General features: G+C 49.9%; 1 protein-coding gene across 4 annotated transcripts in view; it reads left to right on the top strand.

The window, feature by feature from the left end:
- Window positions 1–2,292: 2,292 nt before the first annotated feature.
- The window catches only part of UBE2G2 (ubiquitin conjugating enzyme E2 G2), a 30,002-nt gene continuing 7,240 nt past the window's right edge, over window positions 2,293–25,054 (top strand). Inside the window, exons 1-3 of one of the 4 annotated variants that reach the window (XM_022596622.3) lie at window positions 2,293–2,407; window positions 16,691–16,726; window positions 16,821–16,866. In XM_022596622.3, the coding sequence (XP_022452330.1) occupies window positions 2,365–2,407; window positions 16,691–16,726; window positions 16,821–16,866 (125 nt within the window). In that variant the 5' untranslated portion in view covers window positions 2,293–2,364. Of the gene's footprint in view, window positions 2,408–16,690; window positions 16,727–16,820; window positions 16,867–20,522; window positions 20,863–25,054 lie in introns of those variants that run through there. The other 3 variants (XM_022596623.2, XM_089910109.1, XM_089910110.1) reach the window with 3 other exon arrangements.

Raw genomic sequence — 25,054 nt, forward strand, 5'->3', positions numbered from 1 at the left:
CCAACTCCCAGAATCTTTGGGTTAAATTGATGCTTCAGTAGGAGACAGGCCCTATTGATGCTGTTATTGGTGCCCTGGGTCCCAGCCGGCACTTTCTCAGTTCCGGTACCGCAAGTCCCATGTCCCAGGACCCCTCAGTTCCAGGCGCATGGGCGATGCCAGCCTGGCTGTGCTGCACAGCACAGGTGGGGAAGCATGTGTTAATACTGGCTCTGCCACAAGACACAGGTTCCATGGAAAGGAACTGCAAAAAGCAGATCCTTCTTGTACCTCAGAACTTCAGTTCCCAAAGAAACTTGCTGGCCTGTCCAGTGGACCAAAGCCTCTAAGTATTGATATCACACACCTGCTACTCAGAACCCTGGGGGTACCAGGACCGACTGACCGAGCAGAGAGTTGCCAGATTGAGTGAATAAAATACAGGGTGCCCAGTTACACTTGAATCTCAGAGAAGACGTGTGGAGGGGGCCTGCTTCCCTGAAGGCGAGGCCGTCCCACCAGCCACAGTGAGGTGAGAGCCTTCTGTTATGTTGAGCACCTCATGTTTTGGGTTTTTGTCACTTGAAACTAATCCTGGTACAAGCTGTGAATACACACACTGCTCTACAACAGGAAAATGATGTGACAAAGACAGCAGTGACACAGACGTGGACGCAGCTAAGAAAATACCCAGCATCTGACAGGTGCTGTTGTCTGAGCGTCATAATGTTGATGACAATGCTTTTCATCACCCACACTTCCTTTAGGTGACCAAGTGGAGTTTTCCTCTAGCCTCCATGGGAACCACACCCTCTGACCCCTGACCGGCTTGGGGGGATGGGGTGTGGTTTGATTGCAGAGAGGGCAACTACTTGAACAGGTGAAGCGCATGAGTATTTGTGCAAATCCATTACTCTTTGGAACTGTCTAAAAGTACTGTGTTGTTTTTATAAATCACCATGGTCATTTGAAAAGACAGTGTCAGACTGAATTGTTGTGACACCTCTACCGCAAAATATGCACCATTGTGAGGTTTGCGCGAATTGTTTAATTTTATTCAACTCGACAGATACCTCCTGCCACGTCCAGGTACTGAGGCTGCATCCAGGAACACGCGAGAAGAGAGCACCCTGCCCTCATGGGACATGTTTCTGGTTACAGGAGACAGAGAAGTTGTATACTGTGCTAAAGAATTATACAGGACGTCACACAGAAATTCCATAGAGGAGCGCGCTGGATATGTGCTGCGAAGATAAAAACTTTTCTTTTTTAAAAGGTGCATATATCCTTGCCACAAAGCACTAAATGTGCTGACTTTCTCTGAAGTAAGAATGGGGTTCTAAGAGGCATAAATAAATAGATCAACAGATAGATCAGTGGGCCAGTCAGTAGAACCATCATGAATGTTACGAAAAAAAAGACTCGCCAGTCTAGTTATCCGATGCACATTACTCAGTGGAGAAGCCAGAGCAGCAGCGGGGGCGGGGGGAGGGCGGTGTATGGCCCCTTGCTGGCCTCCTGAAGCAGGGGCCTTGAAGCAGTGGCCTGGGGGACTGCCAAGGGGGCCGTGGGGAAGTCTGGACCCGCTGCCTCTGGGAGCTGCTGGTCAGCAGGCTGGCGGTTGGGAGGGGAGCCCATCCACACCTGGGGTGGGGGAGGGGTCTGGCCGCTGCTCTGCTCCCACCTCGAGCTCCCAAAGCTCCTCTCTTGGCCGAGTGGAATCCAGAACCACACCGACACGGCATAAAACCGCCACAATCGCCAATCTCACTTTTTCAAACCTAAAGCGGTGTGAGGGTAGCCACCGGGGCACCAAATGTGTTCCGCGTGGATTCTCGCTCTGACTGCAGCTGGGCCTGAAAGTCGCCTCCTCTGAACTGCACGGGTGACAGCGAGGGAGCCCCGACACCGTCCACGGTGTACCTTCAGCAAATAATCTGAACGACATCTGCTCATCCGGCCCGCGAGTGGCCAGCCCTGCCCACCGCCCCCCTCGTCCGCCCTCCCCGCCGTCTCCATCCTCTGTCCACGATCCTCCATCCCCGTCCCCGCCGTCGGGGCCGCCCTGAGGCCACGAGGACGGAACAGGCGGTTCACACACACTCTGCGGGCGCTCGCTGCTCCGGGATCTTCTGCAGAGTTCCCTACCGGAATCCGGATCCCCGGAAGCGGCGTTGATCCCACAAAGCGGCTTAGGGCCCCGCCCCGCCCGGCCCCGCCCACCGCGCCCGCCCCGCCCCGCCCACCGCGCCCCGCCCCGCGCACGCGCCTCGCGTCCCGGAAGGGCTCCTGTGCCCCCGCGGCGACCCGGAAGCGGCCTTGGCGTTGGGCGGGAGGGAGGAGCGCTGAGGAGGCGAGGTCGACGGCGCAGCTGTTGCCCGGAAGATGGCGGGGACGGCGCTCAAGAGGCTGATGGCCGAGTACAAACGTGAGTTCAGGGCCGCGCGCCGCCCCTCGGCCCCCCGCCGGGCCCCGCGCCCCCGCCCGCACGCTTCTGGCTGCCGCCCCGACGTCCGGGTGCGGGGCGTGGACTCGGTCTGCCGCCGAGCCCGGCCCGCTTGTGCGCCGTCGGGGCGCGTTTCGTGCGGTCGCCGGCGGCCGCCCGCGATTCCGGGCGGGGAGAAGCCGGCGCGGCGCTGGTCTGGGGACCCTGGGCTCCGGCTCTGCCAGTAACCGGAGGGCTCCCCGACCCAGCCTCGCGGACGCCGGCGGGCCGGGCGGAGGGACAGCTCACCGGCCTAGTGAGAAGTTGCGGGAAGCGTCCTAGGAGGGTAATCGCGTACTCATGAGGCGGAGGCGAAAGGTCAGATTTGGGTTTTCTCTTTAACGAGGGAACAGGGTTTTTGGACAATGCCACCTGCCATTCTTCCCGGGTAGCGTTGCAAAAGCCTCCTTCGTGCTTTCTTAGCCCGCAGAATTTTCTGATGTTTGGGGAAAGCAAAGGGAGAAGCGAGAAGCGTGTTCTCCCTTTTACAGCGGAGGCTCCCTTGGAGGAGTCGCTGTGAGAAGCCGGGGATGGATGCCGTTGTGTTTGCTGGGCGCAAGGTGGGAGGGAGCCTGCTGGGGGTTCACACCTGCCTCTGCTTGTTAGTTGTGGACCTTGACCTCGGACGTCGCCCGCTGCCTTTCCCCGTCTGTGAAGATGGTGCTTAGCCAGGTACCTGACAGCTGGCTGTCCGCAGCGTGAGCTGTTCCTGTTGTCATTACACTGAGGACACTTTCCGAAGAAACTTGAACGTAAACTAAAATAACGAATGTCATAAAGCTAACTGGTAAACACGCACGCAGCTGAGTTTCCTAAACCATCTTGGCGGCCCTGCGCAGGGGGTGTCAGTGTTTGGCTAGAGCAAACCACAGAGTTGCAAATGCAGGCTCGTTAAAATAAATGGTTAGAAAACGCTAGATAACCATCTAGTGTTCTCTAAAGTAAGAATGTATATTTAGAGGAGACTTTGGGGGGTCAGAGTGGGGGAACAGATGGTTCCCCCTGAACAGAGGGTTGGAGATGGGGGCCGTTGCCTCTGTCTCCTCATGGGAAACCTGGCTGGGGGTCAGATGTCTGGGAACACGTGCCATTTCCTGCCATCCTGGTCTGTGTCGCTGCATCTGTTTTAGTTTATTTGGCCCTGTTTCTAGACTGCCAGCAGGTACTGTTTTCTCATTTCTGTAGAGGAGGACTCTGTTAAACCCCTGCATGGGGAATTTAGGTGGCTGCTTCAGCCCAGTCTTTGCATTGTTGAGCTTGTATTTCCTAATATTTTCCCTTTTCTGTGCTTACAAAAAGTCCCATCCAGTATCTCAACCATGTTGTCAGTTTGTAGTAATAAAACGTAAATAGCAGTTGACTTCCAAAGCTGTATCGCAGAAGTGTATCATGTGTGTTTTTATGTGTAAATATACGACATTTTGGAGTGTGTCGCAGACAGAGCTCTACAGGTGTCTCCCTAAGACTCCCGTCCCCCGGTTACTCAGTCAGACACTGACCTGGGCACCGTGTGAAGGGACTTTGGAGATGTTGTTTACAGGTAACTAACAAGCTGACATTAAGATGGGGAGAGTGTCCTGGGTTATGGAGGTGGAACCCCATTGTCACGTGAGGCCCCCAGATGGGAGAGGAGACAGGAGAGGGGAGGCAGGAGACCCAGAGCAGGAGGAGGACCCCCTGCCGTGGCTGGGCCAGGAGCTGAGGACCACCGTGGCTTCTAGAATCTGCGAATGACCCCGGCTGACAGCGGTGAGGGCCCTGGAGCCTCGGTCCTGCAGCCGCAGGGAGCAGGGTTCTGCCAGCCCTCTGAATGAACTTGGGGTGGCAGCCTTGTGAGGCTCTCGGCAGAGAACCAAGTGGCCTGTGCGGTGCCCAGGCGCTGACACACAGAAACCGCGAGATCATCAGTGGGTGTTGTTTTCAGCCACTGAGTTCGTGGCCATCGTCACATCAGCCGTAGAAAATGACTCCGGTGTGTTGCTGGGGACGGGGGTTGTTGATGCGGTGTCTTAGGACCATGATAAAGTCCCACTTAGTGATTCTTGTCTTTTGTGTCTTAGCATCTGGTTTGCCCTCCTACCACATTTTAAGGTGGCACATCCAGTAGAAAGGTAGGCTTCACAGAAGCAACTTCTGTGCGGAATGGATTTAGGTAGATTTGGGTGGGGTTCAGGCCCCCTGTCTTGTATTTGGAATAGTCACAGAGCTGCAGGAACTCAGAAGTGGTAGGACCTTGGATATGATTCCATTCAGGCCCCTAATTTAAAAAATTTATAGGAAATTGAATAACAGACAAAATGATTTGCTCAGGTTCTTATAACCAGAAAAAAAGAAAGATGGGAAAAGAAACAAGGTGTCTTAAACCGATATCTTTTCTCGATGTTTCGTCTTCGTGCATCGTCTAGGCTTTTCTAGGAGTATCAGAGATGGACTTAGGTATTAGTTTGCCAGGGCTCCCGTAACAGAGTAGCACGAGCTAGGGGCTTAACACAACAGAAGTGTATCCTCTCACAGCTCTGGAGGCCGGAAGTCCCAAATCAAGGTGTCGGCAGAGCCAAGCTCCCTGCAGAGGCTCTAGGAAGGATCCTTCCTTGCCTGTGCCAGCTTCTGGGCGTTGCTGGCAGCCCACGGTGCTCCTTGGTTAGTGGTAGCAGAACTCCCGTCTCTGCCCCTGTCTTCCCGTGGTCGTCTTCCCTCTTATAAAAACACCAGTCACTGGTTTAGCCTCATCCTAATCCAGCGTGATCTCGTTTTAACTTGATTACATCTGCACAGCCCCCGTTTCCAAACAAGGTTACTTTCACGGGTTCTGGGGGACACTGTTCAACCCAGTACGGTGTCTAGTAGGAACCCCAAACTTACACGTGTGGCGCCGAGCCGCTGTGCTCCTGCACCGTTGTTGTCCCACAGCCTTACCTGTCTCAGTGGCGGCCTTATTCTTCCAGCTGTTTGGGCTCAAAACCTTAGATTGGTCTTTTGAGGACTCACTTTCTTCTGTATCCAAGTGTAACCTGTTGACCTGCCTTCAGACTTTATTCGTTTATCCGGAGTCCAGTGCTGGCTCAGGCCACTCACCTCCGGCCTGCGTAACTGCAGCCCAGTCCTGACGGCGGTCTGCTTCTCTCTTGCCCCGCTTGGCTCTGTTCTCAGCACAGCAAAGTCAGATCGGGTCGCTCGTCCAGAAGCCCTTGCAGTGACTTCTCATGCTGTGTGCTCCGGTCCTTCTCTCGCCTCTGACCTCACTGACGCCTGCGCCCCGGTGCGTCTCCCCAGCCCCACGTGGTGCTGCAGCAGCGCGCTCCTCTTGGGGTGTGGGCCCTTCCTTGCCCTGCCCCCCTGGAGACGCCTTCTCTGAACCACCAGACTCAGCCTGTCCTTCCCATTACTGTCATCCTTCCCAGTCATTAACCCGTTTTAGTTTTTTAAAGCATCCTTTATTGTGAAGTATGTTACGTATGTAAAGGATATAAAAGGTGTACTTTCAGGTGAAATAGTGAAATGAACACCTGTACCTGTGACACCAGCTTAAGAAGTAGGACGTTAGCAGTAACTGAGCAGTCTGCTTTGTGCTGCTTCCCACCCCCACCAGGAGTTACCACCACCGAATTTTGTGTGACTTGTTCTTTTCTTTTTCTTTATGGTTCTGTCACTTAATATCCTCCTACACAACGTTTTATTTACTTTTGCTTGTGCTTGTACTTAGTGGAAGTAGGATTGCACAGTATGTATTCTGCAGATTGAATCTTTGCTCAGCACTCTTTCTGCGATTCATTTGCGTTGAAACATACAGCGTGTTTATTTTCACTGCTGCATAGTACTTCATTTTATGAATAAGCCACAATTTGTCCTTTACTGCTGGGCACGTAGGTTATTTCCAGCCTTTGCTTATTGTACAGATTGGTTGCTGTGGACATTTCTGGTGCCCGTGCACAGTGTGGCGCAGCCCTGGAGCGCTCACGGGTCGGCCTTATGGGTGATGCTTCCCTGTGTGCGTGTTCCGCGTGCATCGCTGTGGGTATTCACCGACACCTTGGTGTTGTGCGGGGTCTGTTTCCTCCCACCCGGTGGGTGTGATGTGGTTCCTTTTGCTTTTAGTTTGTAGATCATGACTAATGAATGAAGGTGAGCATCCTGTCATGTTTTCCCTTTGTGAAATGTCCGTATCTTTTCCCAGATTTCCGTAGTGTGGTTTCTTTTTCTTACTGATTTGTAGGAGTTCTTTAAAAATTCCCTATCCCTTTTTATATTCCTAATTCTTTGTTGGTTATATGTGTTACAAGTATTTGATCCCAGTTTGTGCTTTGTCTTTTCAACTTTGTGGTGTCTTTTTTTCTAGCCACCCTTTTAAAAACAGTTTTATTGAGGTATAATTGACATACAGTAAGCTGATGTGTCTAAGCGTACATTTGATGAGTTTGGATGTGCGTGCACACACCTGTGAAGCCATCGCCACAGTCAGCATGCTGACTAACCACCGCCCCCCAGTCTCCTCCTGCCTCTTTGTAATCTGGCTTGGCCTTCTCTCTCCTGTGCCCCCAGGTCCCAGGCAGTGACTGGTCTGCCTTCGGTCACTCCTGTAGTTGTTTTGTCCTTTCTTTGTCAGAGGTCCTTCACTCGGCCTAATCATGTTGCAGGTCATCCAGGGTGTTGCTTGGGTCAGTAGGCCCTTCGGGACCACAGCTGGCTGCTGCATTCACCTGTTGGTGGACCTCTGGATTGTTTCCAGTTCTTGGCTATTACAAATAAACGTGCTGTGAACGTTTGGGTTAGGGTTAGCGTTGAACCTTTCTTTCCGTGGACATGAGCGTTTGTTTCTTTTGAGTGAATTCCTGGGTCATATGTGAGCTGTGTGTTTAATTTTTAAGAAGTAGCCAAACTCTTTTCCCGAGTGGTCGCACCATTTTACATCCGCACCAGCAGTGTATCAAGACTTCCCCTTCCTTGCTGACACTTGGTATAGTCAGTTTTAAAGGTTTTAGTCATTCTGTTGGGTGTGTAGTGACACGTCATTGTGGTTTTAGTTTATGTTTTTATATGCCATCCATATATCTTTTCTGATAATGTGTCTTGAATCTTTTCCTCAGTTTTTTTGGTTTTTTCTTGCGGTACGCGGGCCTCTCACTGTGGTGGCCTCTCCCGTTGCGGAGCACAGGCTCCGGACGCGCAGGCTTAGCGGCCATGGCTCACGGACCCAGCCGCTCCGCAGCATGTGGGATCTTCCTGGACCGGGGCACAAACCCGCGTCCCCTGCATCGGCAGGCGGACTCTCAACCACTGTGCCACCAGGGGAGCCCTTTTCCTCAGTTTTTAATCGAGTTTATTCTTTCCTTATTAAGCTGTAAGAGCTCTTTATATAATGCAGGTAGGGATGTTTTGTTGGATATTTTGTAAATATTTTCACTTAGACTGTAGCTTGCCTTTTAAAAAATTGTGGTAAGAAACACATACTGTTGTCCTGTTGCCATCTGAAGTGTACAGTGCAGTGTTATGAGCTGTGTGCATGTGGTTGTGTGGCAGGGCTCTGCAGCTCCTTCACTAGGCTGGACGGAAAGGCTCTGTCCCTTGAACGACAGCTCCTGTGGTTTGCCTTGTAATTTTCATAACGTTGCCTTTAAAAGAACAAAGGTTTTAAAATTTTCAGTGACATCCAATTGATTGGCTTTTAAAACATTTCTTGCTTTCTGTGTTGCCTAACATAAGATCACTAAGGTTTTTTCTCCTATGATTTCTTTACACTCTCAGCTCTTACGTTTCAATCTGTGATCCACGTCAAGTGAAGTTTTGTATGTGGTATGAGATAAAGGTCAAGGTTTACTTGCAGATGGTTTGCAAACGGCCGTCCAGTGGTTTGGGCACTGTATTAGTTTGCTTGGGCTGCTGTAACAAAGTACCACAGGCTAAGGAGCTTAAACCACAGAAATTATTTCCTTGCAGTCAGAGATCCAGTTGCAGCAGGGCTGGTCCCTCCTGAAGCCTCTCTCCTGGGCGTGTAGACAGCCACCCGCTCTGTGTGTCCTCACAGCGTCTGTCCCTCTGTCCGTGTCTGTGCCCTAATCTCCTTCTTATAAGGACATCTGTTAGACTGGATTAGGGCCCACCCCGATGACCTCATTTAATTACTTCTTTTTTAAAGACCCTAGTTATACACTCTTCTGCACTTTTTGTCATTTACTATGTCCTGGAGTTCATTCTGTACTAGGACACAGAGGTGTTCAGCATTCCCTTTTACAGCCGCAAAGTGTCCCATCAGTAGACGTATCATACTTTGACTGGTCCCCTATTGATAGACATTTGGGTTGTTTCCAGTTTGTTTTTTGCTATTACAGAAAGTCCTGAAATGAATAACTTTACGCATGTGTCTTTTCTTGCCGAGGGATGGATTCTGAGAAGTAGGGCTACTGGTCAAAGTTTATATTTACATTTTATTTTGCATGATGTCTATTTTTAAAGCCACTATTTACTTAAAGCAGTGTTTTTATTAACCAATTAACATTCTCAAGGAATCAGTGGCAAAGAATGGTCATTGGAAATTTCTCTGATATTGTTAAGATTTTGTTTCTCTTTTTGAAGTTGTTTTTATCATTAAACATGAAACTATATGGTTGTGGGTGTGTGTTTTAAAAACAAAAAACAAAATAAGGAAACAATGTAATCCAGAAACAGTCCCTCCGTCTGGAGAACTCGGTTGCTGTAATTCTTTGCTGACCGGTAGATGCCGCTGTTGACCAAGGATGCAGGTGGGCAGGCTGCTGGAGGTGGCAGTTGTGACCCTGAAAGGAGGGTGTCATGGAGGGGAGTTCCCAGGGGATCTCTGCAAAGGAGGAATAAGGCCAGCTCTTTTTGGTGTAAGCTCCTCCTCGAGGCTCCAGGTGTCCCCTCTCCCTTTCCCACCGACATTCTGTCCTCCGCCCCTCTTTAGCACTTTGCAATTCATCCGCCCTAATCTGGCGCGGGGCTTTTTCTTACAGAAGATGAGAAGTGCTGGGGATGCCGTGTACACCATGGGACTGTAGTAAATAACTCTGTGTTGTGTGTTTGACAGCTGTTAAGAGAGTAGCTGTTAAGAGAGAACTCTTAAGGAGTTCTCAGCACGAGATCTGTGGTGATGGACGTCAGCTAGACGCATTGTGCTGATCATTTCACAACAGATACAATTATGGAATCGCTTTGTTGTACACCTGAAATTAATATCATGTTCCATGTCAATTATACCTCAGTTAAAAAAAAGAGCCCACCTTCAATACCACCTGCCCAGCAGGCCTTTCCTGACCACCTGGCCACATCTTGCTGTCACTTCACCGTGTGCTTCACTGCGCTTCTCAGTATCTGAACCACCCTTTGTGTTTATGTGTCTCCGTGTTCACTGCCTGTCTTCCGCCGCTAGAGCTGAAGCTCACTGGAGGCAGGACCTTGTCTGTCTCATTCACCAGACACCCCCACTGCCTGGAATAGCTTTGCAGAGAGGAAGTGTAATTGATATTTGTTAGTTGATATGTGATTAGTGGTTGGCGACTTCTGGTCATATTGGCCAAGTGTGGGTGCTCAAGCCATTGCCCTGTGGCTTGTCTAGCTCCTCAGAGCTTCAGATATCACCATGAAGCAAGCGTAAAGAGAAAAATACCACCTGGAATTGAATGATTCTGTGACTAGAATTGTAACTATAACATTATATAGGCGCTTCCCTGGTGGCGCAGTGGTTAAGAATCCGCCTGCCAATGCAGGGGACATGGGTTCGAGCCCTGGTCCAGAAGATCCCACTTGCTGCGGGGCAACTAAGCCTGAGCGCCACAGCTACTGAGCCCGCGTGCCTAGAGCCCGTGCTCTGCAACGAGCGAGGCCACCGCAATGAGAAGCCCACGCACCACAACAAAGAGTAGCCCCTGCTCGCTGCCCAGCACAGCCAAAAATAAATAAACAAATAAAAACAAAACAAAACAAAAAAACATTATATAGCAAAATAGAGACACATGACCAACTTTTAAACCACCAGTCAGAACAATATTTTCATGACAATGGAGAAATACTTAGGTTGTCCTTTGTCTTGCAAGATTTAGATTCATCGAGACTCTTCAGCAGTGGTACTGGCGAATTCTCCTCCTTACTCTTGCTTAAGCTACTATCCTTGGTCAGAGCCCATTCTCTGTCCGTTTTGGGAGAGTTGCCACATTTTACAATATAAAACTCCTTAATCACATCCAGTGACATTTCACCCGCTATTTCCCCATGTTTTTCCAGAAGTTGACACATACGGGGATTGTTGTAATTTGTTTTAAGTTGCTCTGCATATTGGTTGCTACCTAGATTCTGAAGCTAGTCTTCTAAGTCATGACATCAACAGTAAAAAAAAAAAAAAAAAAATTCCTTGACATGTCTCTTGGTGCACATGTGCACATATATCTGTGAGTTTGCACTCTGGAGAGGAATTTCTAGGTCATAGGAGGTGAGAGCAGCGTCATTTTCAAAGTGGTTGTACCAGTTCACACTCCTTCCGGCATTCTATTTCTGTGGCTCCTTTTCTTCGTGGACACTTCGTAGGGTCAGCCCTCTCAGCTGTGGTCACTGGGTGATTCTGGTTGGGGTAGTACTCTGATTGTGGGCTTGGTTTGCATTTCCCCCCAATTAACGGGTTGAACACCTTGTCTTAGGTTTATTGGCCACTTAGATGTCGTGTGTGTGTGTGTGTGTGTGTGTGTGTGTGTGTGAAGTGCCTGTTCAGGGCTTGCTTGTGCTTGATTTTCTTTTGGGTTGTTTATATATTTGTATTGATTTGTAAGGCATTCTTTCGAAGTTCAGATAGTAGCTCTTTGTTGGCTCTGTCTGTTACAGATGTCTTCTTCCTCTCCGGGGCTAACCTTTTCATTCTCTTAGAGGTGGATTTTATTTTGTTTTTTGGGCTTTTTTTTAGGATAATGAAGCTATTTTAGTATTATTTAAAATAAGAACAAGCTTTAAACCGTATGAAGTGGGCAGTAGGGGAGAAGCACGCCTTCCTGAGAAGGGTCCTCCGAGAAGGGTCTCCTCGGGGGCAAAGGCAGCAAGGGTGAGTGGGCAGGAGGGAGTGCAGGCCTGGACGTCCGCGGTGCTTCCTCGGGGTGGGCTCTGCAGGTAGGAGAGGTGGCTCTGGGGCTTGGCAGCCCCTGGCTGAAGTGGAGAGAGCTGGCCTGGCGGTCGGTGCCAGTGACTCAGGCAGGGGTAGAGCAGGGGTCAGCTGGGTTAAAAGAACTGTGCGTTCGAGTGTCAGGAGGAGGTGGTGGCCGGGCCTTGGCTCTCAGAACTCAAGGGGGACGTCAGGCTGCAGGAGGCCCAGGCCCGGGAGTGCCGATCCGCTCCCGTCTCTCCAGCGAGGCTCTGCGACTCTGCCCTGGGCGGGGGGTGGCCTTGCCTTGTCTTTTTTGAATGTTAAAAACAAAAATATCTTTTGAGGTCAGACATTCTGTTTGTTTCTTTTTTTTTTTTTTTTGGCTGTGCTGCTCGGCTTGCAGATGGAACCCGTGCCTGCCTCCCTCCCTCCCTCCCCCGAGACTGCCAGGGAATTCCCAGAAGTTCTTAATTTTAGTGCTGTTAATTTTATCAGTCTTTTCCTTTATGGTTCGTGCTTTTTGGTTATTAACTTTACAGTTAGTTCTGTTTAAGAAGTCTTTACACTAAGAGCATGAAGAGATTCTTCTGCATTATTCTCTAGGAGACTTATTGTTTTATATTTCATAAAAAATATTAATTTGGGGTGGTCAGTTTTATTGAGATAAAATTTACACACTATAAAATGTGTCAATTTCAAATATACCTTTTTTTTTCAATTAGTTTATTTTTGGCTGCGTTGGGTCTTTGTTGCTGCGCCCGGGCTTTCTCTAGTTGCGGCGAGCAGGGGCTACTCTTCCTTGCAGTGCGTGGGCTTCTCATTGCGGTGGCTTCTCTTATTGCGGAGCACGGGCTGTAGGCGCGCGGGCTTCAGTAGTTGTGGCACATGGTCTCAGTAGTTGTGGCTCGCGGGCTCTAGAGCACAGGCTCAGTAGTTGTGGTGCACGGGCTTAGTTGCTCCACGGCATGGGCTCTTCCCGGACCAGGGCTCAAACCTGTGTCCCCCGCATTGGCAGGTGGATTCTTAACCACTGCGCCACCAGGGGAGTCCCGAGAATACCATTCTTTGAGCTTTGACACGTGTATGTTGTGTATAGTCGTCAACACAGTCGTGGCAGACTGTTTCCGTTGCCCTGGAAAGTTCCCTTGTAACTGGCCCCTGGGGTCTGGCAATGTTGGATTTGCTTTCTGTTGCTATAGCTTTGCTTCTTGTAGAATTCGGTGTAAATAGACACAGTGTGTAGCCTCTGTGTCAGGTCCTTTCACCCAGCCCAGTGCTTTGAGAGTCACCCTTGTTGTCACGTGTGCTGGTGGTTTGCTCCTGTCTGTTGCTGCCTAGTGTTCCTGGAGTGGATGGATCACCCCTCGTTCAGTTACCAGTGGATGGATATTTGGGTTGCTTGCACTGTGAGGCTATTGTGAGTAAAGTTGCTGGGAACACTCACATATGAGTCTGTGGGGACATAAGTTTTAAGTTTATTTGTTTGTATTCCATTCCTATTTTCAGGTACCATCCTGTTTCAGGACCCCTGATTTATGTGTCCAGCCTGGACTACTGTTTAGGGCTCTAGTCTCACGTCCAGTTTCCTCTTTGACCGTCTGCACTTAGATGACTTACCAGCATGTTTAACTTGATGTTTTCAGAACTAGACTATTTTCTTCCCTCTGAAACATGTTTTCTCTGGTGGCGTTTTCCAACTCAGTAGCACGCGTTCTCCCTGTGGTTCAAGTTAGATGCGCAGCTGCATCCCTGACTCTCCTGGTCCTTAGCCGCCTACAGAGTTCAGCACGCGCTGTCTGTTATGTCTGGTTGCAGCCGTGCAGCTGGTATCAAGGCTTCAGGATTTCTTTGGGCTTCGTGCTCACTGGCCCCGCTGTAGGAGCAGTGTGTCAGGACCTACCTTAGCAGCAGGTGTTGAACAGTGGGCCTGGTGCAGCTGGGGGTCAGATCCCAGAGAGGAATGCAAGAGATCTCAGGATCCTTAATGCAGTAGTACCATTCTGATGATAAACCTATTACTTATATCATTTTTATTAACTGAACGTATACACTTTGTGTTAAGATAAATAATATACATTTCTTTTGGGGAAGGGGAAGGAGGTACTTGGCTTTGTCCACAGTCTTTAATCCCTGAGAATCAAGAATAAGAAAATATTACAGATTTACAGCACCAAAGCAAGCAAATGAAAGTACAGTGTAAACCTCTCCTATAAACAGCGTAGTCAATCAAGTATTTCCTGCACACCCACTTCGTGCCAGATGCTCTGCTAGGTGCTGTGAAGGGGCTCACTGACCACTAAGACAGGGCTCCTGTGTGTGCACAAAGTAGTCAAGAAAAGAAGTTTTCATTTCTCTCGGGTAGGCAGTCAGTAGTCGAGGTGCAGGGTCTCAGGGGGAGTACATGTTTAAGCTGTTTGCCAGGGGCAGCCAGAGCATTTTGCATTCCCGCTGGTGAAGCGCGAGAGACCGAGCTGCCGAACTTACCAGCGCTGGTATTAGCAGTCTTTTAAATTTTAGCTCTTCTGTTCCAAGTGAAGATACTCTCACTGATAGGGCTGTGTAGCAGTGTCTGTTAGTGGTCTTAATTTCGTTTCCCTCTGACTCACCGTGTTGAGCATCTTCTCATGTGCTCGTTTGCCTCCATGCCCTCTTTGGTGATGCGTCTGTTGCATTCTCTTGCCCTGTTTAGAAAACTTCGCTTGTCCTGCATTTCTCCTTTACGCTCCTTCAACTGCCACACTCACAGCACTTCTGACGACAGACGCGTGGGGGTTTTCCCACACTCGGCACTTCTGTGACCCCAGCTGGGCGTCCTATGATTGCACTCAGTTCTGACACTACCTACCTGGAGTTAGTGTGTCAGATCCCACAGCCTGAGGGCCCAGTCCCGCGAGACTGCTCCCCCTCCCCGGCCCGTTGCAAATCCAGGGTATCGCCTGTGCTTCTGACTGATCGGCTATAAATTGGAGGTTTCCAAGACCCCCTCCTCAGGGTTGGTTAACCTGCCAGAGCAGCTCACAGAACCCAGAGAAGCATTTTACTTGCGTGGTTTCCAGTATATTGTAGAAGGGTAGAACTCGGGAACGGCCGGCTGGAGGAGAAGCCGAGGGCAGGGGTGGTGAGGAGCCCAGATTCCCGCTCTCTGGGTGCCTCTCCCTGCCAGCCCCTCCGCGTGCTCACCGACCCCGAAGCTCCCTGACCTTATGCTAGTGGGATTGTGTGGAGGCCTCCTCACGTGGGCCTGACTCACCAGTAACTCCATCTCCAGCCCCTCTCACCCTGGAGAATGGGGGGTGGGCCTGCAGCCTCCTGACCATGGCTCGGTCCTGGGGCCGGCGGCCACCTAGGGTGGGGGACGCTCCTGTGCTCTTGTCGCTTGGGGATTCACGAGGGACTTAGGAGCTTTGCTGGGAGCTGGCGCAGAGGCCCATGTGTGTATTTTCTACTAGTTCTCATGCTCCTTCTCCCCTTTTCCTTACATACTTTGATTTTTGTATGTGGTTTGAGATAGGGAAAAGGGTTTTCTCTTTTCACCTCTGTTCTTCTGTTCTTTCACCTCTTCCTGTGGGGCGACCTTCCTAGCAGATGGAGGACCTCTCTTTGCACGGCGTGCGCTGGGCGTGCTCACTTCTGTTCCATCGTCTATTGAACTTTGTGCCAGTGTCTGCTGCCTACTTACTGCAGCTTTGTGATGAGTTTTGCTAGCCCACGGCTGGTTCTCAGTTACCCTTTTTACAGAACGCCTTGGCTCTTCTGCTCGTTCACATGTTCACGTGTGTTCACCTAGTCAGTCAGACAAGAAAACCTGGTGGGGTTTTGGCTGAGGTTGCGCTCGATCCGTAGGTTCAGTTTGAGGAGGATTGATAACTTGATAATGTTGAATTTTTAGTCTGTGAACGTGATATAATCTCCATTTATTAAGGTCTCTTAAAATTTTTTGTTAATGATGTTTTCTATTCTGTTACAGATGTTGCACAGCTTTGAAAAGCTAATTTCTGCATGTTTCCCATTGTAATTGGTGTCTTTTTTTAGACTTTTCTAACTTGCTGATATATAGAAGCACAGTTCAGTTGTATGTATTGACCTTGTATTCAGCAACTTCGGCAAACTCACTTTTTATTATAATGTATCTTCTGTCTCCTTTGGACTTTATGTAGGTAAGCGGAGCATCTGTGAATAATGATTATTTTTTCTTTTCCGGTGTTTACGCTTTATGTTTACTTGGCAGGGAATTGTTAGTTTTGTGTCTCTTCAGAGAACTAGCTTTTGCTTTTGTTGATCTTCTGTGTGTTTCTCACTGTTTTAGTCATGTCCCGGCCCTGCACTCGGCCCAGAGGGGGTGCCCTTGCCACCTGACCCCTTGCTCCCGTGGCCGTCCTTCTTGCCGAGTCCTCCTCCATCTCCCGGTGTTCTCCTTGCCAGATTTGCCAGATTTGCCCGCGGGTGTGGTTTCATTCTGTAGCCTCCCGTGTATCATACAAAGCGAGGAGGCCAGGAGTGCAAAGGACAGCTTCCGGGTTGGCAGAGCCTTAAAACAACTACTAGCCTTAAATGCTGAGGCACGCTGCTGCCGCTGGTTTCTTCTGTTCCTGCTCTCGGTCTGCTGCTCTGGGGGACCTCTCACGTGAGGTGGCTCGTGGATTTTGTAGCGTGGTGTCGGAGGTCGACAGCCAGCCTATACGGTGCTGATGGACTTGATAATACCAGGCTTCTGAAACCTCGGCATGGGCCCACAGCTCTGCTTTGTGGCCTTCAGAAAGCTTTGTGCCCCCTCTCAGAATGACAGGACATCCCTTCAGTGAGGAAACAACACACCGTGTTTGATGTGTGAGCTTTAATCAAAATAACCCGCAGGAGTATTTTGGAAAGAGAGTTAACAACACCTTTTGTTTGTTTCTTCATTGTAAGTTGAAAGTGTTGACAGTTCTAAAATTCTGCTTTTTGTTGGTATAAAGAACTGTTGACACAGTCTTGACCAGAAATGTAACTGCAGCAGGTGTTCACTGGGGACAAGCAGAATTTTAATTTTCATCTGCTAATATGTATGCCATATACTTTATAGCCTTATATACGTTTTAATGTTTTTTGTTAAAATGCAACATAATATTCATTCTTTTTCATAATGGTTTTACTTTTTAACCTTATAGAATTAACACTGAATCCTCCGGAAGGAATTGTGGCAGGTAAGGCAGTGTGAAGTTCGCCTCTTTATCATTTACTCCTGATTGCCAAAGTTTCCTTCAAAGTAAAGTTGTGAAATTTCTTCTTTTCCTGCAGGCCCCATGAATGAAGAGAATTTTTTTGAATGGGAGGCATTGATCATGTAAGTTAATCATATGTGTTGTTTGGTTTTAAGCCTTTGTTGGAAATTAGAGCCATGAATCACATCCTGCACCGTGAGTGATCAGAAGCGTCAATGGGGAAAAAAGGCCAAGCGCGCCTCTTTCATTGAGCTTTTCTGTGTCTGCTGATCTGAAAGCAGAAAACACGTACGTTCTTCCAAAAGAAATGAAAGTACTTCCTTAGAACCAGTAAAAGGTTTAGTTGTAAGTGTTTATATTTGTAGAGTTTCAAAATAATGAAGTTTGTGTGTTGGGTTAGCCTCAAACAGAATGGGCTTTGGCTTCAAGGAGTCCCTGTGAGCCTGGGGCTCTGATGGTGCGGAGGGGTCCTCAGGGTGCGGGTGACACCGCAGGCCTACTGGTGCAGCCTGGGCCCTGCCCACCTGTGTGCCTGGATTCTTCCCCTCCCCCTCCCCCTCCCCCTCCCCTTCCCAGTTCTCCAGCTCCTCTGCTGCTGCTCCTTTTCTGTGTACCTGGTCTGGCCTTGCCTTGTCTCCGACTTAGAGATCTGGCTTAGTTCTGAGGTGAGCAGTGTGGTTCCTGACCTCATTCTAGCAAGATCCTGACGGGATTTCATATTTCACTTACAGTGAAAGAGCCAAATGGACCCCTGATTCCAGAGTATTCTTTGGCCCTATGACCCAGGCCCCTTTTTTTCTCATCTTTCTACCTTAGATGTACAATTCTTGGCCATTCTTAGACTGTACTTTTAACAAAATGTGGTTAGGTAGACTTTAGGAAGTTGAAATTTATAATCCATTTCAGTAGTCTCGTTAGTAAAATGAGAAATTAGCTAGACAGTTTTCAGGTGGGGTTTCGTTGGGCTGAGGCGTGCTCTAGTGGGGTGGGCCTGGAAGATGTGTGAGGGGTATGTAGTGTCAGCCTCGTCAGACTTTCTGCATTTGCCCCGTGCCTGTATCCCATTTAGTCTGAAAACGAATTGCTGCTCAGTGTTGTCTGTGGAGCTCAGATTAATACATGAAAATTCGTGTGAAAATGAGTTTTTTTCATTAATAAACACTATCCAGAGAAAGTACAGCACACCTAACGTTTCCTGAGCATTTGTTATACCCTAATTCCCTGGGCCTGTGATACTCATTTTTTTTCTGTGCTTAAATGTTTCTGGCATGATGATGACTTCACAGTCTGTGTTTGTATCTAATATGGTGTTGTGTCTTTCACCCCCTAAAGCACTTGCAAATTGCGTGGTGGGCCTCCTGGTCAGCGGTGTCCTTCGTTCCATGTAACCGGGCATTGCGCACTGGGGTCAGCTATAGCTTTTTATCTTCAGGGAAACAGTGCGCCCCAGGGCAGCTGTCCTGGCTGGGGTGCACAGATGACTGGAAGGCCTTTGTGAGTACACAGGTCAGCGGGCCCCTGATGGTTTCTCCGTCCTTGGAAGGTGTGGCTGGTGCGCACCCACAGGAGACTACTGAGAAGCCCTTCCAGGGACACTTGAGCCTTGCAGTACGGTTTTTTTTTTAAGGGTTTATTGTTAAGAATCTGTTAGGATAAATATTACTAATTATAGATAAATAACGTAAAGTTAAGCCAATATTTTGAAAACTTACCTTAAAAAGTAATTAGAAGTATTTTTAGGTAGAACATTTTTATGTTTGAAGAAGGCTTTTGCATTAGTATGGAATTCCCCTGCCTCAGGATGTGGTGAGTTTGTGGGTTTGGTCCTGTTCCAGATCCTTTCCCAAACAAGGCCGTTTACAAAGGTACTTAAAACATCTATTAAGGAATTAACTGTCCTCCTCTTGATTTGTCTCGCTCCGTTCTTCTGGCAGGCAGCTGGCTGAGTTTCACTCCTTAGTGATAGGTTTTCTCTTCTCTCATTTTATTCTTCAGTTGTTTCCAGAGTTTCTTCCATACCCTAGTGCTTCTAAAAGCCACACTTGCCTCCGTTTCTGGGAGTCTGCTGCTGTTGCAGTAGTGCTTACCTGCGGAGCCTCAGCTGTGCAATGCAGAGAACATCTTTTCAGATGTCCAGGCAACAAATACTGAGTGCCTGTTATATTAGGGCCCTCGTCTGAGGATACAGGCATGTCCTAGGTGACCCCAAATCTCCACCCTGAAAGAACAAGATTAAGGGACTAGGATGGGGAACACAACAAATTAACCAACAGGAATAAAATCAACACGGCCTGTTCTCTGATTAAAAGGAGACAGAATTCTAGTGACTCCCGGCCGAGCTTAGGACAGAGTTTGACCTGTGACCCAGTGGGAGAGGGCTGGGGCTTCCGGTCAGTGACACTGACGGCTGCGGGCCCCTGAGCTGTGTGTGGCTGGCCTGGCTTTATGGTCTTGGGCAGTCACTCTGCCTCTCTGACCTTCGCTTATTTGGATCAGTACAGAGCCTCGACACCTTTTTAGACCAGTGGCTTCACTTCCACCTCTTCCAGCTCCAGGGTCTCTGGCCTGTGCAACCTCGTTGGCCCTTGGCTGCAGCGTGGCAGCTGTGGAGGGTCCATGCAAGCTTCTGCAGGACAGGAGGAGCCCTGCCGTGCAGGACGGCGGTTTATCCTCCGTGGCTGGAAGAGGCGTGAAGCCCTTGGCATCTTGCTGCCCCGTTTCTGTCCTGCCCCAGGTTTCTTCAAGCAGCCGCATGGTGACCTCCCTGCCTGGTCTGTGGCTGAGCCGCTGTCCCGTCTCCAGATCAGGGCCCCGAGGCTGTGGTGAGATGAGAAGGCCCTTCCCTTCCCCAACGGTTGGGGGCCCTTGGCTGACGCCATCCCTGCATCTCTACTGGCGCACTTGGGTCCCAGCTGGTTCACACCTGCGGCGGGGAGGATTCCCCCGGCTGCGGCTCCTCCTAGGCTGTGCTTGGCTCATGCTGGGTGCCCAGGCCACGGTCACGGCACCGCCCTCTACACCAGGCTTTCTTCTTTACAGAAGCCTGGCTCCTGTCAGGATTGTGCCTGCTCAGATAAACCTGAGATATTACAATAGATGTTCATAATTTGCACTGTATGTTCTCTGACCCAGCGGTTCCCACCCTGGGAATGTCTTCATCAGACATTCTGTTAGGAAAACCTCTGTGTAAGGAAGTTTATTACAACATGCACTGCAATCATAAAAGAAAGTGGAAACATCGTTGTTCAGTATAAGTTACGGACATCCAATCAGCAGGATGCCGGCAGCACTGCCATGGTTCACGCAGCGTCGTTCACGCAGACGCTGAACGACGGGTCTAGACCAGTGTTGTCACGAGGTGTGGCCTGCCCCCAGGGACTTCGGGCAGTGTCTGGAGACATTGTGGCTGTCACACCGGGTAGCAGGGGGAGATCTCTACTGGCCCCGGGTGGGAGAGCGCTGAGCGCCCCGCCGTGCCCAGGACGCCCGAGGTGGCAGTGGTGCTGAGGCCCAGAGACCCTGGTGTGGCCGGGTGCATTCAGTAGCTTTATTGAGATAGAAGTTAACATGCAGAGTTTCACCTGTATTAAGTGCACAAGTCAATGATTTTTAGTAAACTAAATTTATGGAGTTTTGCGGTCATCACACTTCACTTTTAGAGCATTTCCAAACACGTGCTCACACCCCTGTGCACTCAGTCCCCACTCCCCCTCCGCCGCGGGCACCCTCTGATCTGCTCTCTGACTCTGTTGATTTGCCTGTTCTGGACTTCTGCTGCAGGTGGGCCCACACGATGCGGCATCTTCGGTGTCTGGCTCCTTTCGCTGGGCAGCCTGTGGGAGCGGCCCCTTCCCGTCGCCACTGAGCTGTGTCCACCGTGAATGGACCCGCTCGCCCATCGACGGGCATTTGGCAGCTTCCCTCTTCGGCTGTTGTGACGGTGCAGCTGCGAGCACGGGGCCTAAGTCTGTGCGCATCCTCGGCTGGACGCGCGGGAGTGGGCCTCCTGGCGTGCAGTGTCGCTGTTTCACACTCCCGCCCGCAGTGCTGAGCTCTCGGCTCTCCACTTCCTCACCCCCTTGGTGGTGTCTGGTGCCAGCTGTCCTGCTGGGTGTGAGGTGGGTCTCATTGTGGGTTTGGACTGCGTTGCCCTAATAACCGATGCTGTTGAGCATCTTTTCATGGGCTTATGAGCCATTCACCTATCTTTTTTGGTGAACTTCAGAACTTTTGCCCATTTTTTAATTGGGTTGTCTTCGTATTTGGTCCTAAGAGTTCTTTATATATTTTGGATACAAAGTCCTTTATCAGATGTATCAGTATGATTTTCAGATATTTTCTCCCAGTCTGCAGCTTTCCTTTTCCTTTTCTTTTTTATGTTTTAGGCCGAGCTGTGCGGAATGTGGGATCTTAGTTCCCTGACCAGGGATCAGACCCATGCCCCCTGCATTGGGAGCGTGGAGTCTTAACCACTGGACCGCTAGGGAAGTCCCTCCCTTTCATTTTCTTAACGGGGTCTTCTGAAACGCAAAGGTTTTCATTTCCAATGAAATGCAGTTCAGCAGTTTTTCCTTGTATAGATTATGCTTTTGGTGTCATATAACCCAAGGTTGAAAAGATTTTCTCCTGTGTTTTCTTCTAGAAGTTTTGTATTTATAGCTCTTAAATTTAGGTTTTTGGCCCATTTTGGATAATTTTGGAGTATAGCATTAGGTAAGAGGCAGGTTCATTTTTTGGCATGTGGCTGTCCAGTTGTCTTGCACCATTTGTTGAAAAGAAAATCCTTCCTACATTGAATCGCCTTGGACCTTTGTCAGAATCAGTTCCCTAAGTGTGAGGGTTCATTTTGGACTCTGAATCCTGTTCCGTTGACCTGTGCTTGACCCTCCATGAGCACCACACACTCCGTCATTGCAGCTCGATAGTAAGCTTTGAAATTGGGAGGTGTTTTGTTCTCCTCTTTCAAGATGTCTTACCTATTCTGGGTCCCTTGGTCTCCATTGGAGTCTGGGGATCAGCTTGTCATTTTCTGTGAAGAAACCAGCTGGGATTTGACAGGGATTGTGTTGAGCCTCTAGGTCAGCTTGAGGAATGTTGACAGTCTGACAATCTTGAGTGCTCCAGTCCATGCGCATGGAGTGTCTCCACTTATTCAGGCCTTTAAAAAGCCCCTCAGCGATGCCACGGTACGTTTTTAGTAAAAAACGATCCAGTTTTTGCAGATGAAGGTATGTGAGTGGATGCACTTGGAGGGGAAGCCTGGGAGGGTGACCAGACTCCGTAGTGGCTGCCTCAGAGCTGGTTCAGGAAGGCGGCAAGGAGGCATTTGCTTTTTACTTTATTTACTTATGTATTTGAGTATTTTCTAACATACATATTTTTTCTAGTTAGAGTCAAAGTTTATGTTGCAGAAGTCCATGTCAGAATTCACTATGAAGTTCTTGTAATTGATGAACTCATTTAGTGAACTTTAAATATAGTTCAAATATATTTGAGTTAAAGTTTTCAGAAATTTCTGTTGCAAGCAAAAATTAGGGGATGACCGTAGGCTCATTTCAGACGGATTTAATCATGAAAGTAATTACATGGAAGGAAGCCTGTATTCGTTACCACCGTGCTTTCCTGAGATGGAAGGCCCTGTCCTTTTCCTCCCTCACAGTTTAACCAGCGCTGGTTCTCTACATCAGGATCGCTAGGGTGCTTTGCACACAACAAAAGAGGAAAGCGGCTCTTGGGTCCATCCCCAGAAACTCGGCGCTGAGTCAGGGCTGGTGCCAGATGGGTGTAGACACATAGTCCGGATGAGACCACCAGGCTCCCAAGGAGACAGGCAGCGAGGGCACTGTCTCCGGGACGACAGCTCCCTGCAGCCCTTCCTGGCTTTCCTGCAGGTGTGAAGGTCCTGTGAGCGGGAACTTCAGGTCAGTTTCTGTGCAGCCTCGCTGCTGGCGGGGTGACCCTCACGCAGCAGGCGCTCCTTCAGTGACTTGGGGGCTTAGAGGCACAGCAGGGCACCCGGGAGCTGGAGTCGTGGCTTCTAGAGCCCCTGGCCTGGGGGCTGTGCTTGCAGCCCACCTCCACTGGGGAGGTGGGGGCTTTGCCAAGAAGCTTCGGCCGAGCTGCGGAGCCAGGGGTGCAGGAAGGAGGTGGCGCCCCTGCTCTGACGCCAGGCCCCCTCACGCCACCGCCGGGTTCTCCGTGTGGGTTCTGCAGCAAGAGAGCGAGGGCAGTGACACCCTCTCCTGGACTGGAGGGTGTTTGTGAAGCAGTGTGCCCTTCTTTTTTATGCTTCAAGTGGTCATGGCTTTGGAGAATAATTGTCCCTTGGTAATCCAGTTCAAGTGTGCGCTAGTGGATGGGTTTGCGGTCTCCGTTATTTCAAGCCTTGTATGTATGTTTGAGAATTTTATCTGTGTGCTATGACAAACTTGAAAAAGAACAGCGCAAAAACAGCTTCTTCCACACCTGCCGCAGCTGGAGTGACGTGCAGGCTGCGGTCCTGGAACATGCCTGGCGGGCAGATGGCTCACTGACGCCCAGACACACCCAGCTTCCGCTGTGCAGCACTCTGGCCTCCCTGCCGCCTTCAGTATGCAGGCCGTGGGCTTCTTTTGTCATCTCTGTACAGTTTTAGAGATGAAAGGCAAAGCACGGTGCTTCACTCGAAAGACTAACCAAGCGTGTCTCCAGTTTTTATTGGCTCTGCAAGTGACTGACCACCAGTGATGGCTCGTGGCTGCAGGTGTTGAGCCAGCGCTGTCCTTTGGGAGGAGTGAGCGTTGCTGGGCCCTGGTTGGGCTTAGACCGTGGGTGCAACTCTCCCACTGCTGGTTCCCTGGCCTCTCGTTCCCCTAAAGCCGGGAAGTCAGAGTGCACTATTGCCTTTACAGAGGAGAGCAAGGGCGTTCTGCTTTACTCTTAATACTAGTCTCAGAAAATAAATAAAACACTTACCTCAGAGCTCTGAAATAATTTAGGCCGTTATTTTAATCAATTAAGATAGAAAATAACTTGCAGGCTTTGAAGAGTTTGTATTTGCCTCAGATAAATTTGATTTTGAGGTGAGGCCTTCTTTGGTGAAAGCGGAGTGAGGCTGTCCTGAGTATGACTGGAAAGCTTGTCCAAAAATAACACTAATTATATCTCCCGTCTTGGTCCAGGAATTTACTTGATAGCATTTTCCATGAAGTCAGCGGGCAGGCCCCCGTGCACGTGGGTGCACCTGTGTGCTGGGCCAAGGCACTGGGCATTCTGGAAGAGAAAGAAGCCCCTGTTTCAAACCAGTCGCAAACCAGAGCATTTGAAAATGGCTTTGATATTTCAGATGTGGGAGCACTTTAGGAAATGTTTGATCTTGCTTCTGAAGCTGTGGACGACCTAGTGGGTTTTTTTGTTTTTTTTTTTTAAAGAAAGCTCTATTATGAGAAACAAAGACCTGAGAAAATATCAAAGTCTTGAGAAAATACCACTTGGCTCAGTCCAAAAACACTTAACTACCCAGACATTCTTTTCTGTTCTAACTTGGAGGTGCCAAGAATACCGAGGCACTGCGAGCATTCCTGGTGTGGCCGCAGCCCTGATTTGCAGGCTCCTGGGTTAGCAGCCTGAGCTGCCCTCTGCTCTCCGCTGAGCCACCCGATCCGGGACCTGGCCTGAGTCAGGTGACCCTCGCTGAGGTGACAGCACTGCTTCCTGGCACCTTCCCTCGGGAGGCCGTGTGAGGGCCAGCGCAGTGGTGTTTATCCTCTACTGTGAGTTGTAGGCTGGAAGAGGGGCGGGGGGCGCAGGCTCTCCACTGCCGTCGGCGCTGACCCCCTCCAGAGGGGAGGGCTTGGAGGGCGGCTGTCGGGGAGCCGCGGCCCCCGAGCTCGCCTCTCTGTGTGGCCGTCCTGTCGCTGCTTCCTGCCGGGGCTCTGGGCGCCACTGTCCGGGGACGCTCATCCCTCCACGACAGAGTAGTAGCTTTCCACTCTTGGTTTCCCCAGAAGTAGCGAGGACACAGTTTTCAGAATCCAGATGTGTCTTCAATTGAAAAAAATGTGGCTCCGCCGAACACTTGCTGCCTTGTTCTTGTTTTGGCCATTTTACCAGCCCCTCCCCACCCCATGATGCAGTCCTGGCCTCCACTGCACTGGTGCCGTCGAAATCCCTAGGCGTTGTCACCAGGTGGAAGTGAAGCCGCCTGCACAGTTTCTTTGAGAATTTTTTGTCTACTTGAACTGCTGCTGTAGCGCGGGGCCTCGGCCCGTGTGCTGGTCATCGGGGCCCGTGTGTTACACGATTGGGGCCTTGCCCTCTCCGCGCCCAGAA

This window comes from Delphinapterus leucas, chromosome 4, assembly GCF_059928025.1.
Source record: "Delphinapterus leucas isolate spDelLeu-1000000601 "Yukka" chromosome 4, BTC_Dleu_Yukka2, whole genome shotgun sequence".
Taxonomy (NCBI): domain Eukaryota; kingdom Metazoa; phylum Chordata; class Mammalia; order Artiodactyla; family Monodontidae; genus Delphinapterus; species Delphinapterus leucas.